Source organism: Rattus norvegicus, chromosome 10 (assembly GCF_021556685.1).
Source record: "Rattus norvegicus strain SHRSP/BbbUtx chromosome 10, alternate assembly SHRSP_T2T, whole genome shotgun sequence".
Taxonomy (NCBI): Eukaryota; Metazoa; Chordata; class Mammalia; order Rodentia; family Muridae; genus Rattus; species Rattus norvegicus.
Genome location: NC_141543.1, coordinates 7768168 through 7783336, shown reverse-complemented (window position 1 = coordinate 7783336; position 15169 = coordinate 7768168). Strand labels below are relative to the sequence as shown.

The window sequence follows — 15169 nt, the reverse complement described above, 5'->3', positions numbered from 1 at the left end:
TGTGTCACAGTATATCCCACAGTTTACCCTTTTGTTCACACTTCTTTACTTGTGAATGTTCACTGCAATATATTCATTGCTCTGGTTTGAAGTCTCTGGCTTCTGCTACTCCACCAATACTGGATCCTCACTGGGACTCCTCTCAGATATCCTGTTGTTGCCTTGTGTCATGGAGATCCTTCAGCGTTGGATCTGTAGGATGGGCCCATTCACTCAATCCAGTAGTTCATAGATGGGGTAGATGTTGGGGTGGGATTTGGGCCTGGGTGGTAGCTGAGTTGGTCAGCCCTCCAGCTCTCTGGCACCCCCACCACCAAGGTGAGCTCTCCGGCACTGCCCTTGCTAGCTCACCCAGTGCCATAGATGGAAAGGGGCAGAGCTAGCTCTGCCATTCTCATTTGTTTTGCCTTTGCAAGATGTGTTACTAAGGGTTCATATTGCTGTGATAAAAGCTGAGACCAAAAGCAACCTGGAGGAAAGGTTTTGTTTTCCTTACAACATGTAGTCCACCATCTAAAGAAGTCAGGGAGGGGCTGAAGCAGAAGTCTTGTAGGAATCCTGCTTACAGGATTTCTTCCCATGACTGACTCAGCCTGATTTCTTATACCATCCATGACCACCTACCTAGAGGAAGTACTGCTGAAAAGCAAGGTCCGTATGGTTAGAGACTTTCCCAGAACTATGCACTTTGATGGGTTAAGTCGTTGTTTTCATCTTGGCAGGTGCTGCTGTCTACATGATGAGTTTTATGCCCTGATGGTAGTTCCACCATGGGGTCAGTTGTGCTAAGGTCAAGGAGCCTACTAAGGTCTGGGAGCTCGTTACAAACTGGCAGGCAGTCTTCTGGCAAGCCCTGGTTCATTCAAGGCAACCTGCTAGAATGTTCTAGGCTAAATCTTGAAAAAGGCTGGAAGTCTCTGGCAACAAAAGATATAGACTAAAGTCCTGCATCCCTGCCCTGGTCCATGGATCTGGAATGTTGAGGGTGGGGTGGAAAAACAGCGACATTTGTGATCAGCCAAAGAGAAGGCTGGGGTTAAGGCAGGTAAATGAAGTGACTCCAGAGAGTCAAGCTCTAGACCCTGTCCAGTACTAACATGTAGTTTAGCTGAGACCCTCTACCTTTTCCCAGAATGGTTGTCAGAACCAACACAGAGTGCCATTTCCTAAAAGGACCCTTCCCCTTTCATTTGCTGCACTGTTCTTCAGAGTGCCAGAAGCACAGCCAGCCTTCCTTACCACAGGCTTCCATACTTACAGACTTGACCAACCAAATGTTGTAAATATTAAAGACAAACTATCTATAGACTTTTAATTATTAAAAAAATAACCCAGGTACTTGAGAGGAAAAGGCAAGGGGATCTCTGAGTTTGAGGTCAGCCTGGTCTACATAGTGAGTTCCAAGACAGCCAGAGTTATATAATAAGACTCTGTCTCACAAAAAGATAAATAAAAAAAAAGATAAAAAATTTAAAGTTGTGTTGTGCATCTGTGCATGCACCTATTAATGTGAATGCAGGTGCCCATAGAGGCCAGAAAATGTGTCATATCCCATGGAGCTGAAGTTATAGGTATTTGTGAGCCATCTAATGCGGGTTCTGGGACCCAAAGTAAAATCCTCTGGAAGATTAGTACATGCTCTTATCCAGTGAGTCATCTCTCCAGATCTGCCCCCACTCCCACCCCTTTAACTTTAGGTCATTATATCCAAGTGAGAGGACAATTTCTGATTACACTGCATCTAGGTTGTGTTGACTGTATTTGGCATCATAAGTTATCTAAGGATGACTTTAAATCCCTAGGAGTATGTACAGAGAGTATATGCAAATATTAGGCTGTCTTATTTTTAAGACTTGGATATGTCTCGCTTTTGGTGTTCAAGAATATCTGTATCCCTTATATCTGCTATATCTGTGACCATGTGAATGAATATATATATATATATATATATATATATATATATATATATACACACACACACACACACACACACACACACACACACACACACACACACACACACACACAAAAGGTCATCTTCATACTACCTGGGCCAGAGCTTAGGAACTGAGATCAGCATAGCAGATGCTCAGTAAAGATGTGGAATGTGAATGTTCACATTTTGGAACTGTCTACACTTTGAGAACTGCCTTGAAGATGCCTCAGTTACCACTGACCTCTTAAGTCATTTTTACTCAATGTGATTCTGCCTCTGACAGTCTTCCCACATGATAATAATTCTTGGGACTGGAGAGATGGCTCAGAGGTTAAGAGTACTGTCTGCTCTTCCAGAGGTCCTGAGTTCAAATCCCAGCAACCACATGGTGGCCCACAACCATCTATAATGAGATATTCTGACCTGCAGGCATACATGCAGGCAGAAGGCTATATACATGATAAGTAAATAAATCTTTTAAAAAAAGAAAATAATTCTTGCATAAATCTGTGTTAACTGCTGGGAGTGATGCCCTTAAAACCCTCCACTATTGATGTTAATATTATAGTTAGAGTTAAATATGACTGGGTTCATGGAAAATGCCCAACCAGCTGCAGAAGGCTAATACAAATCTGGTGGTCAGGATGTCCAGTGATATGACAAACCTGTGACCTTTCTGAGAAACCAACATCCTGTTGACATCAGCTGACCACAAGAGCTCTGTGTCCTTGGCTTGTGTAGATGTTTCCCACTTCCCCCTCCCTCTGTTACCCCTGCTATGATATAAATTCAGCCTTGGGAAAAAATAAAATTGTCACCTTGATCAGACTCTTGTCTTGGCGTCCTTCTTCACATCTCTTGTCGCCTATTCTCTCCTAGGTGGTCCCCAACCTCCACTGACTGCTCTGCAAGCTGGGGCAGTTAATCCCGTGGAGACCCAGGTAGCACAGATAACCTAAAAATCCACCTAGATGATCAAGGTTAGAGAGACCCATGAGCATAGCCTAGAAATCTGCAGGAGAAGTTCCTGGTAGCCATTGTAAATAATTTTTATGAGAATGACAGATTAACTTTTAAAAAAATGTTTTTGAGACAGGGTCTCATCTAATCCAGACTGACATAAAATTTTCTATATAGCTAAGTATGATCTTGAACTCTGATCCTCGTGCCTCACCATCCCAGTTCTGGGATTATATGTATGTACACAAACACCCATTTTATGTTCTTCTGAGAATGAAACCCAGGACTTTGTGCATGGTAGGAGAGCATACTATTGATAGTATGAGTTAAAATCATAGGCCAGGGGTAATTTTTTTATAGCACAGGCCTTACTGTGATACATTGCGGAATTGAAGGGAACCCTTGGAACAAGCCCTGGAAGGGGGTTGTGAATTCCTTTTGAAATGTAAATGTTTGCATTGCTTGACCAGCATCTTTCATGTCTAGAAATTCATTATATGAATATGATGAGTAGCATATCAGCATAATAGGATGCTGTGCATCCACAAAGATCAGCTGACTTGCACGTACTAACAGGGAGCCATCTCCAAGACATATTATGAAGTAGAATTATATATCATTATGAAGTGATAAGGCATATACAGTAAAAAGAGCAAATTTTGAAAATATTCTGTATAGAAACAATGTCATGTGATATTTCCAACCTGCATATTTTTAAACCTGCAAGAATCAACACTAGGGAACTGGAGAGATGGCTCAGTGGTTAAAAGCAACAACCGCTCTTCCAGAGGTCCTGAGTTCAAATCCTAGCAACCACATGGTGGCTCACAACCATCTGTAATGGAATCTGATGTCCTCTTCTGGTGTGTCTGAAGACAGCTACGGTGTACTTATATATAACTAATAAATAAATCTTTTTAAAAAATCAACACTAAACTAGAGGCGTGTATTATGACTGTGTTGGTGTCTGGATACTTCAAAACCTGGATGTGGGTGATTCAGTCTATAAGCCTAAGGCCCGAGGCATCAATGGTACAAAACCCAGAATCTAAGAGGTAAAAAAATTGGAGTTGTGCCTAAGAGCAATGGGAGGGAGACAAAGAAAGAGAGAGAGAGACAGTGAGAGAAAGACAGAGACAGACAAATAGCAATGGAGAGAGTGTACAGCCCCGACTTCCTCCTTTTACAGACATGGAGCAGAGAGAGTACACATGCAACCCTAACTTCCTCCTTCTCATTCTCTTCTCCTGTCCTCACCTACAGCTAAATGTGGTGTTGCTTACAGAGGGCAGGACTTCCCACCTAAACAGTTCAGTGACTCCTAAGCCAATCTCTGCAAACATCATCACAGACCGTTGTGGTTTAAATGTAAACTATCCCTAATGTCAGGCTTATACGGTTGACCTATAGATAGACCCCAGCTGTGGCACTGTTGTGGAAGGTTATGTGTGATTTTGGGCATGTGGGGCCTAGCTAGCTGTGAGGACAAGACTCAAGGGTTCTACATGCCAGGTTCCTGCCCAAGCACTCTTTCTTGGTTTGGATTGTATAAAAACACCTGCCAGACTCCCATAGCTACAGAGCTGCCTGCCTCCCTTCAAATGGTGGGCTGTAGTCCCCAGAACTGGGAGCCTAAACAACTCCTTTTCTCCCTTACGTTACTTCTTTGTCAAGCTGGTCCCCAGTCACCCAGGCCTCCCTTAACCCAGACAGGGTCACATTTAAGCAGTCAACAAGTGGAAGATGGTACCCACTTTCATCAGCCTCCTGTCTTTAAATAAGGCTAGTGCTGGGGTATGTTCTGCTAAGGTAACTTATTGTTTGGTGTCTTGTCCCCACAGGATGGATGACATTCAACTCTGCAAGGACATCATGAACCTGAAGCAGGAGCTTCAGAACTTGGTAGCCATCCCAGGTAACACGTGTGATTACATCCTCTATTAGCCACTGCCAGGGTTCCATATCTGCCCTCTGTACCACTGGGATTAGGAAGAGAGGCTTTGCCTCACTTCCCAATGGGACCTCTCTTCCTAATGGGAATTCAGTCTTGCAACAAAGGCTCATGTAGGATGTGTGACCCGTACTTATAATCTAAACACTTGGCAAGCAGAGTCAGGAAAGTGACCCACGCATTTGAAATCAGCCTTGGACTGCTGTTTGAGAGCATATCTCAAACCAACAACAAAGTAAGCACACATTTATGTCAGGCAGGGCTACCTTGGAACCTCAGGCGAGCCTCTTTATATTACAAGACTGTTTTTCTCTTTCTTTGAAAATGGAAGACTAATATACCTAACATCAATCTCATGATGGCCTGAGGGGAACAGTTGAGTGGCAGAACACTTTGTTGTACATGCAGAGACCTGGGTCTGAACCTCAGCACCGCAAAAGTATGATAGAGCTGCCCAAGTATAATCAGTTCTGCGGTAAATGTACACTTTGTGTCAAGCATCACTTTGACTCAGAGTCCATTGTTGCCATTTTTATCATGTGTGGAAACAGGGAGATTAGACCAGTCGTAGGCTATAATATTGGGGTCAAACCTACACTTATCAGTTATCAATGGTACTGATTATCTGACATCTTTCCCCTTAAATGATTTCCCTCTCCAAACACCCTGAGTTACGTGTCCCATGGGTCTTGTGCTTATCAAAGGACTAACCAGTCATGTGCCTGTTGTATAAGTCAGGGTTTTCTGGAGGACAGAACCCATAGAATCTGAAGGGGATTTATTAAACTGACTTTTATGATATGTTCTCGGGAGTCCAACAGTGGCCTCTGCATACTGGAGAGGCTAAGGACCCAGTAACTGGTCAGTCTATGAGGCTAGATACCTCAGTAGTCTCAATCTGGTCCTGAGGGCCTGGCAGATTCCTGTAGAGCAGTTCATATTGGAAGACCAAAGAATCCTGCTCTAATAGCTGCAAAGGAATGTAATTGCCACAGAAGTAGCAACAAGCTAAATAAATTCACAAATGGTTGATAAATAATAGGCAAAAACCAAAGCTTTACTCTTACATCTTTTATGTGTGCTGCAACCAGAAGGTGACAATCACATTTAAAGTCAGTCTTCCCACTTCAGATAGCCTGATTAAGAAAAGCCCTAGTTTTGACTTGCATTTCCCTTATGACTAAAGATGTTGAACATTTCTTTAGGTGTTTCTCAGCCATTCGGCATTCCTCAGCTGTGAATTCTTTGTTTAGTTCTGAACCCCATTTTTAATAGGGTTATTTGTTTCCCTGCAGTCTAACTTCTTGAGTTCTTTGTATATTTTGGATATAAGCCCTCTATCTGTTTTGGATTGGTAAAGATCTTTTCCCAATCTGTTGGTTGCCGTTTTGTCCTAACCACAGTGTCCTTTGCCTTACAGAAGCTTTGCAGTTTTATGAGATCCCATTTGTTGATTCTTGATCTTAGAGCATAAGCCATTGGTGTTTTGTTCAGGAAATTTTTTCCAGTGCCCATGTGTTCCAGATGCTTCCCTAGTTTTTCTTCTATTAGTTTGAGTGTATCTGGTTTGATGTGGAGGTCCTTGATCCACTTGGACTTAAGCTTTGTACATGGTGATGAGCATAGTTCAATCTGAATTCTTCTACATGTTGACCTCCAGTTGAACCAGCACCATTTGCTGAAAATGCTATCTTTTTTCCATTTGATGGTTTTGGCTCGTTTGTCAAAAATCAAGTGCCCATAGGTGTGTGGGTTCATTTCTGGGTCTTCAATTCTGTTCCATTGGTCTATCTGTCTGTCTCTGTACCAATACCATGCAGTTTTTATCACTATTGCTCTGTAATACTGCTTGAGTTCAGGGATAGTGATTCCCCCTGAAGTCCTTTTATTGTTGAGAATAGTTTTAGCTATCCTGGGTTTTTTGTTATTCCAGATGAATTTGCAAATTGTTCTAACTCTTTGAAGAATTGGATTGGTATTTTGATGGGGAGTGCATTGAATCTTTGATCGCTTTTGGTAAAATGGCCATTTTTACTATGTTAATCCTGCCAATCCATGAGCATGGGAGATCTTTCCATCTTCTGAGTTCTTCTTCAATTTCCTTCTTCAGAGTCTTGAAGTTCTTATTGTACAGATCTTTTACTTGCTTGGTTAAAGTCACACCGAGGTACTTTATATTGTTTGGGTCGATTGTGAAGGGTGTCGTTTCCCTAATTTCTTTCTCGGCTTGTTTCTCTTTTGTGTAGAGGAAGGCTACTGATTTATTTGACTTAATTTTATACCCAGCCACTTTGCTGAAGTTGTTTATCAGCTTTAGTAGTTCTCTGGTGGAACTTTTGGGATCACATAAATATACTATCATATCATCTGCAAATAGTGATATTTTGACTTCTTCTTTTCTGATCTGTATCCCCTTGACCTCCTTTTGTTGTCTGATTGCTCTGGCTAGAACTTCAAGAACTATATTGAATAAGTAGGGAGAGAGTGGGCAGCCTTGTCTAGTCCCTGATTTTAGTGGGATTGCTTCAAGTATCTCTCCATTTAGTTTAATGTTACCAACTGGTTTGCTGTATATGGCTTTTACTATGTTTAGGTATGGGCCTTGAATTCCTATTCTTTCCAGGACTTTATCATGAAGGGGTGTTGAATTTTGTCAAATGCTTTCTCAGCATCTAATGAAATGATCATGTGGTTTTGTTCTTTCAGTTTGTTTATATAATGGATCACGTTGATGGTTTTCCGTATATTAAACCATCCCTGCATGGCTGGGATGAAGCCTACTTGATCATAGTGGATGATTGTTTTGATGTGCTCTTGGATTCGGTTTGCCAGAATTTTATTGAGTATTTTTGCATCGATATTCATAAGGGAAATTGGTCTGAAGTTCTCTTTCTTTGTTGTGTCTTTGTGTGGTTTAGGTATAAGAGTAATTGTGGCTTCGTAGAAGGAATTCGGTAGTGATACATCTGTTTCAATTTTGTGGAATAGTTTGGATAGTATTGGTATGAGGTCTTCTATGAAGGTCTGATAGAATTCTGCACTAAACCCGTCTAGACCTGGGCTCTTTTTGGTTGGGAAACCTTTAATGACTGCTTCTATTTCCTTAGGAGTTATGGGGTTGTTTAACTGGTTTATCTGTTCCTGATTTAACTTCGGTACCTGGTATCTGTCTAGGAAATTGTCCATTTCCTGTAGATTTTCAAGTTTTGTTGAATATAGGCTTTTATAGTAAGATCTGATGATTTTTGAATTTCCTCTGAATCTGTAGTTATGTCTCCCTTTTCATTTCTGATTTTGTTAATTTGGACACACTCTCTGTGTCCTCTCGTTAGTCTGGCTAAGGGTTTATCTATCTTGTTGATTTTCTCAAAGAACCAACTTTTGGTTCTGTTGATTCTTTCTATGGTACTTTTTGTTTCTACTTGGCTGATTTCAGCTCTGAGTTTGATTATTTCCTGTCTTCTACTCCTCCTGGGTATATTTGCTTCTTTTTGTTCTAGAGCTTTTAGGTGTGCTGTCAAGCTGCTGACATATGCTCTCTCCTGTTTCTTTCTGCAGGCACTCAGCGCTATGTGTTTTCCTCTTAGCACAGCTTTCATTGTGTCCCATAAGTTTGGCTATGTTGTACCTTCATTTTCATTAAATTCTAAGAAGTCTTTAATTTCTTTCTTTATTTCTTCGTTGACCAGGTTATTGTTGAGTAGAGCATCGTTCTACTTCCACCTATATGTGAGCGTTCTTCCCTTATTGTTATTGAAGACCAGCTTTAGGCCGTGGTGGTCTGATAGCACGCATGGGATTATTTCTATCTTTCTGTACCTGTTGAGGCCTGTTTTTTGACCATTTATATGGTCAATTTTGGAGAAAGTACCATGAGGAGCTGAGAAGAATGTATATCCTTTTGCTTTAGGATAGAATGTTCTATAAATATCTGTTAAGTCCATTTGGTTCATGACTTCTCTTAGTCTGTCTACATCTCTGTTCAATTTCTGTTTCCATGATCTGTCCATTGATGAGAGTGGGGTGTTGAAATCTCCTACTATTATTGTATGAGGTACAATGTGTGTTTTGAGGTTTAGTAAGGTTTCTTTTATGTATGTAGGTGCCCTTGTATTTGGGGCATAGATATTTAGGATTGAGAGTTCATCTTGGTGGATTTTCCCTTTGATGAATATGAAGTGTCCTTCCTTATCTTTTTTGATGAATTTTAGTTGAAAATTGATTTTATTTCATATTAGAATGGCTACTCCAGCTTGCTTCTTCTGACCATTTGCTTGGAAAGTTGATTTCCACCCTTTCACTCTGAGGTAGTGTCTGTCTTTGTCTCAGAGGTGTGTTTCCTGTAGGCAGCAGAATGCAGGGTCCTTGTTGCGTATCCAGTTTGTTAATCTATGTCTTTTTATTGGGGAGTTGAGACCATTGATGTTGAGAGATATTAAGGAATAGTGATTATTGCTTCCTGTTATATTCATATTTGGATATGAGGTTATATTTGTGTGCTTTTCTTCTCTTTGTTTTGTTGTCAAGACGATTAGTTTCTTGCCTTTTCTAGGGTGTAGCTTGCCTCCTTATGTTGGGCTTTACCATTTATTATCCTTTGTAGTGCTGGATTTGTAGAAAGATATTGTGTAAATTTGGTTTTGTCATTGAATATCTTGGTTTCTCCATCTATGTTAATTGAAAGGTTGCTGGATACAGTAACCTGGGCTGGCATTTGTGTTCTCTTAGGGTCAGTATGACATCTGTCCAGGATCTTCTGGCTTTCATAGTTTCTGGCGAAAAGTCTGGTGTGATTCTGATAGGTCTGCCTTTATATGTTACTTGACCTTTTTCCTTACTGCTTTTAATATTCTTTCTTTATTTTGTGCGTTTGGTGTTTTGACTATTATGTTTCGGGAGGTGTTTCTCTTCTGGTCCAATCCATTTGGAGTTCTGTAGGCTTCTTGTATACCTATGGGTATCTCTTTTTTAGGTTAGGGAAGTTTTCTTCTATGATTTTGTTGAAGATATTTACTGGTTCTTTGAGCTGGGAGTCTTCACTCTCTTCTATACCTATTATTTTTAGGTTTGATCTTCTCATTGAGTCCTGGATTTCCTGTATGTTTTGGACCAGTAGCTTTTTCCGTTTTACATTATCTTTGACAGTTGAGTCAATGATTTCTATGGAATCTTCTGCTCCTGAGATTCTCTCTTCTATCTCTTGTATTCTGTTGGTGATGCTTGTATCTACGGCTCCTTGTCTCTTCCTTTGGTTTTCTATATCCAGGGTTGTTTCCATGTGTTCTTTCTTGATTGCTTCTATTTCCATTTTTAATTCCTTCAATTATTTGATTGTGTTTTCCTGGAATTCTTTCAGGGATTTTTGTGATTCCTCTCTATCGGCTTCTACTTGTTTATTTATGTTTTCCTGGAATTCTTTCAGGGATTTTTGCGATCCCTCTCTGTAGGCTTCTACTTGTTCTGTAAGCGAGTTCTTCACGTCTTTCTTAAAGTCCTCCAGCATCATGATCAAATATGATTTTGAAACTAGATCTTGCTTTTCTGGTGTGTTTGGATATTCCGTGTTTGCTTTGGTGGGAGAATTGTGCTCCGATGGTGCCATGTAATCTTGGTTTCTGTTGCTTGGGTTCCTGCGCTTGCCTCTCGCCATCAGATTATCTCTAGTGTTACTTTGTTCTGCTATTTCTGACAGTGGCTAGACTGTCCTATAAGCCTGTGTGTCAGGAGTGCTGTAGGTCTGTTTTCCTGTTTTCTTTCAGCCAGTTATGGGAACAGAGTGTTCTGCTTTTGGGTGTGTAGTTTTTCCTATCTACAGGTCTTCAGCTGTTCCTGTGGGCCTGTGTCTTGAGTTCACCAGGCAGGTCGCTTGGAGCTGGAAGGTTTGTCTTACCTGTGGTCCCGAGGCTCAAGTTTGCTCGTGGGGTGTTGCCTATGAGCTCTCCGTGGTGGCATCAACCAGGAAGATCTGCACTGCCCCTTCTGGGAGCTTCTGTGCACCAGGGTTCCAGATGGCGTTTGGTATTTTCCTCTGGAGTCAGAGATGTGGGCAGAGTGTAGTCTCTTCTGGTTTCCCAGGTGTGTCTGCCTCTCTGAAGGCCCGGCTCTCTCTCCCACGGGATTTGGGTGCAGAGAACTGTTTATCCGGTCGGTCCCTTCAGGTTCTGGCGGTGTCTCAGACGCAGCGGATTTCCTGCTCCTGTGCCCTTATCCAAAGGAACCCAGAGACCATATAGTTTCCTCTTGGGCCAGGGATGTGAGCAGGGGTGGGCAGTGTTGGTGGTCTCTTCCGCTCTGCAGTCTCAGGAGTGCCCACCTGTCTCTGTGGTGTGCTCTCTCTCCCACGGGGTCTGGGAGCAGTGAGCTGGAGGCAGGGAGCGCGAGATTGGGACTCCCGCTAAAAAGCAGAAGTGTCCGGTCCCAGAGGAACCTTGCCTCTGTGTGTTCGGAGGCCACCAATCAGGTCAAAACAACCCTGAGATTTCACCTCACACCAGTGAGAATGGCTAAGATCAAAAACTCAGGTGACATGCTTATCACCCTGTACAAAGCTTAAGTCCAAGTGGATCAAGGACCTCCACATCAAACCAGACACACTCAAACTAATAGAAGAAAAACTAGGGAAGCATCTGGAACACATGGGCACTGGAAAAAATTTCCTGAACAAAACACCAATGGCTTATGCTCTAAGATCAAGAATTGACGAATGGGATCTCATAAAACTGCAAAGCTTCTGTAAGGCAAAGGACACTGTGGTTAGCACAAAACGGCAACCAACAGATTGGGAAAAGATCTTTACCAATCCTACAACAGATAGAGGCCTTATATCCAAAATATACAAAGAACTCAAGAAGTTAGACCGCAGGGAAACAAATAACCCTATTAAAAAATGGGGTTCAGAGCTAAACAAAGAATTCACAGCTGAGGAATGCCGAATGGCTGAGAAACACCTAAAGAAATGTTCAACATCTTTAGTCATAAGGGAAATGCAAATCAAAACAACCCTGAGATTTCACCTCACACCAGTGAGAATGGCTATAATCAAAAACTCAGGTGACAGCAGATGCTGGTGAGGATGTGGAGAAAGAGGAACACTCCTCCATTGTTGGTGGGATTGCAGACTGGTACAACCATTCTGGAAATCAGTCTGGAGGTTCCTCAGAAAATTGGACATTGAACTGCCTGAGGATCCAGCTATACCTCTCTTGGGCATATACCCAAAAGATGCCTCAACATATAAAAGAGACACGTGCTCCACTATGTTCATCGCAGCCTTATTTATAATAGCCAGAAACTGGAAAGAACCAGATGCCCTTCAACAGAGGAATGGATACAGAAAATGTGGTACATCTACACAATGGAGTATTACTCAGCTATCAAAAACAACGAGTTTATGAAATTTGTAGGCAAATGGTTGGAACTGGAAAATATCATCCTGAGTGAGCTAACCCAATCACAGAAAGACATACATGGTATGCACTCATTGATAAGTGGCTATTAGCCCAAATGCTTGAATTACCCTAGATCCCTAGAACAAACGAAACTCAAGACGGATGATCAAAATGTGAATGCTTCACTCCTTCTTTAAATGAGGAAAAAGAATATCCTTGGCAGGGAAGGGAGAGGCAAAGATTAAAACAGAGACTGAAGGAACACCCATTCAGAGCCTGCCCCACATGTGGCCCATACATATACAGCCACCCAATTAGACAAGATGGATGAAGCAAAGAAGTGCAGACTGACAGGAGCCAGATGTAGATCGCTCCTGAGAGACACAGCCAGAATACAGCAAACACAGAGGCGAATGCCAGCAGCAAACCACTGAACTGAGAATAGGTCCCCCATTGAAGGAATCAGAGAAAGAACTGGAAGAGCTTGAAGGGGCTCAAGACCCCAAATGTACAACAATGTCAAGCAACCAGAGCTTCCAGGGACTAAGCCACTACCTAAAGACTATACATGGACTGACCCTGGACTCTGACCCCATAGGTAGCAATGAATATCCTAGTAAGAGCACCAGTGGAAGGGGAAGCCCTGGGTCCTGCTAAGACTGAACCCCCAGTGAACTATACTATGGGGGGAGGGTGGCAATGGGGGGAGGGTTGGGAGGGGAACACCCATAAGGAAGGGGAGGGGGGAGGGGGGAGGGGGATGTTTGCCCGGAAACCGGGAAAGGGAATAACACTCGAAATGTATATAAGGAATACTCAAGTTAATAAAAAAAAAAAAAACTCAGGTGACAACAAATGCTGGCAAGGATGTGGAGAAAGAGGAACACTCTTCCATTGTTGGTGGGATTGCAGACTGGTAAAACCATTCTGGAAATCAGTCTGGAGGTTCCTCAGAAAATTGGACATTGAACTGCCTGAGGATCCAGCTATACCTCTCTTGGGCATATACCCAAAAGATGCCCCAACATATAAAAAAGACACGTGCTCCACTATGTTCATAGCAGCCTTATTTATAATAGCCAGAAGCTGGAAAGAACCCAGATGCCCTTCAACAGAGGAATGGATACAGAAAATGTGGTACATCTACACAATGGAATATTACTCAGCTATCAAAAACAATGACTTTATGAAATTCATAGACAAATGGTTGGAACTGGAAAATATCATCCTGAGTGAGGTAACCCAATCACAGAAAAACACACATGGTATGCACTCATTGATAAGTGGCTATTAGCCCAAATGCTTGAATTACCCTAGATGCCTAGAACACATGAAACACAAGACGGATGATCAAAATGTGAATGCTTCACTCCTTCTTTAAAAGGGGGAACAAGAATATCCTTCGGAGGGAATAGAGAGGCAAAGATTAAAACAGAGACAAAAGGAACACCCATTCAGAGTCTGTCCCACATGTGACCCATACATATACAGCCACACAATTAGACAAGATGGATGAAGCAAAGAAGTGCAGGCCGACAGGAGCAGGATGTAGATCGCTCCTGAGAGACACAGCCAGAATACAGCAAACACAGAGGCGAATGCCAGCAGCAAAGCACTGAACTGAGAATAGGACCCCCGTTGAAGGAATCAGAGAAAGAACTGGAAGAGCTTGAAGGGGCTCGAGACCCCATATGTACAACAATGCCAAGCAACCAGAGCTTCCAGGGACTAAGCCACTACCTAAAGACTATACATGGACTGACCCTGGACTCTGACCTCATAGGTAGCAATGAATATCCTAGTAAGAGCACCAGTGGAAGGGGAAGCCCTGGGTCCTGCTAAGACTGAATCCCCAGTGAACGTGATTGTTGGGGGGAGGGCGGCAATGGGGGGAGGATGGGGAGGGGAACACCCATAAGGAAGGGGAGGGGGGAGGGGGATGTTTGCCCGGAAACCGGGAAAGGGAATAACACTCGAAATGTATATAAGAAATACTCAAGTTAATAAAAAAAATTAAGACACTAAAAATCAATTCTTTGCTCATTAATGAATAATAAAGATATTAATACTATAGCTTATTTAATTACTAACTATATGTATAAATTTGTGATAGTTTTAAAGCTTTGAATCCCTGTATTTAGTTAAAAGCACAAATGAACATTAACACACATATTTACATTTTATTTTAGATCAAAATTTTAAGTGCCATGTTACGTTTCCCTACACCCATGTCATTTTCCAGTTAGTTTAGAGTCTGGACATCATTATGCATCCTGTAGAATTCATTTTATTTTCAATTGTTTTTTGTGTGTCTGGACGTATTCTAGCCCCCTGCAAAAGCAGCCAGGGCTCTTCACTGCTGAATCTCTTCTCCTGTCTTGATGTACATATTTGTTTGATGGTTGTGACTCAAGATTTCCAGGGCAATGTTGAATAAACATGGAAAGTGTTTAAAAAAAAAAGAATTTCATCTGAATGAGAATGGTGACCCATCTTCAAATGGAAATCTGGAAAGGATTTGACAAAACGCTCAAGTCAAACGCAGAATAAGGCCAGCAGGAAGAGGCAGCGTGAAGAGTCAGAGAGCTTCTTTACCTGGTTTACTGACTGTTCTGACGCAGGTGCTGACAAGTTAGGAGAGGTCATCAAAGGATATTTGGCCAAATCCTTTGCAGTACTATTTGGTCCCCGATATGGATGATGAAGAAGGAGAGGCAGAGGATGATGACAACGAAGAAGGGTTGAAAGACATTGATGAAGAAGGAGACAAGGATGAAGGTGAAGAAGATGACGATGAGGATGAAGGGGAGGAAGGAGAAGAGGATGAAGGCGAGGATGACTAACACAGAAGACCGATGGATCCAACCTTCTTTTTCATTTTCTTTTTATTTTTTAAATTTCCCCAGTCCCTGGGAGCGAGTTGCAGTCCTTTCC

General features: G+C 42.0%; 1 protein-coding gene across 1 annotated transcript in view; it reads left to right on the top strand.

Annotated features, from left to right (window-relative positions):
- Bmerb1 (bMERB domain containing 1) overlaps positions 1–15169 on the top strand; it is a 166756-nt gene that overhangs the window by 138936 nt on the left and 12651 nt on the right. Inside the window, exon 3 of the mRNA NM_001014114.1 lies at positions 4738–4811. Coding sequence (NP_001014136.1) covers positions 4738–4811 — 74 coding nt within the window. The remainder of the gene's footprint in view (positions 1–4737; positions 4812–15169) is intronic.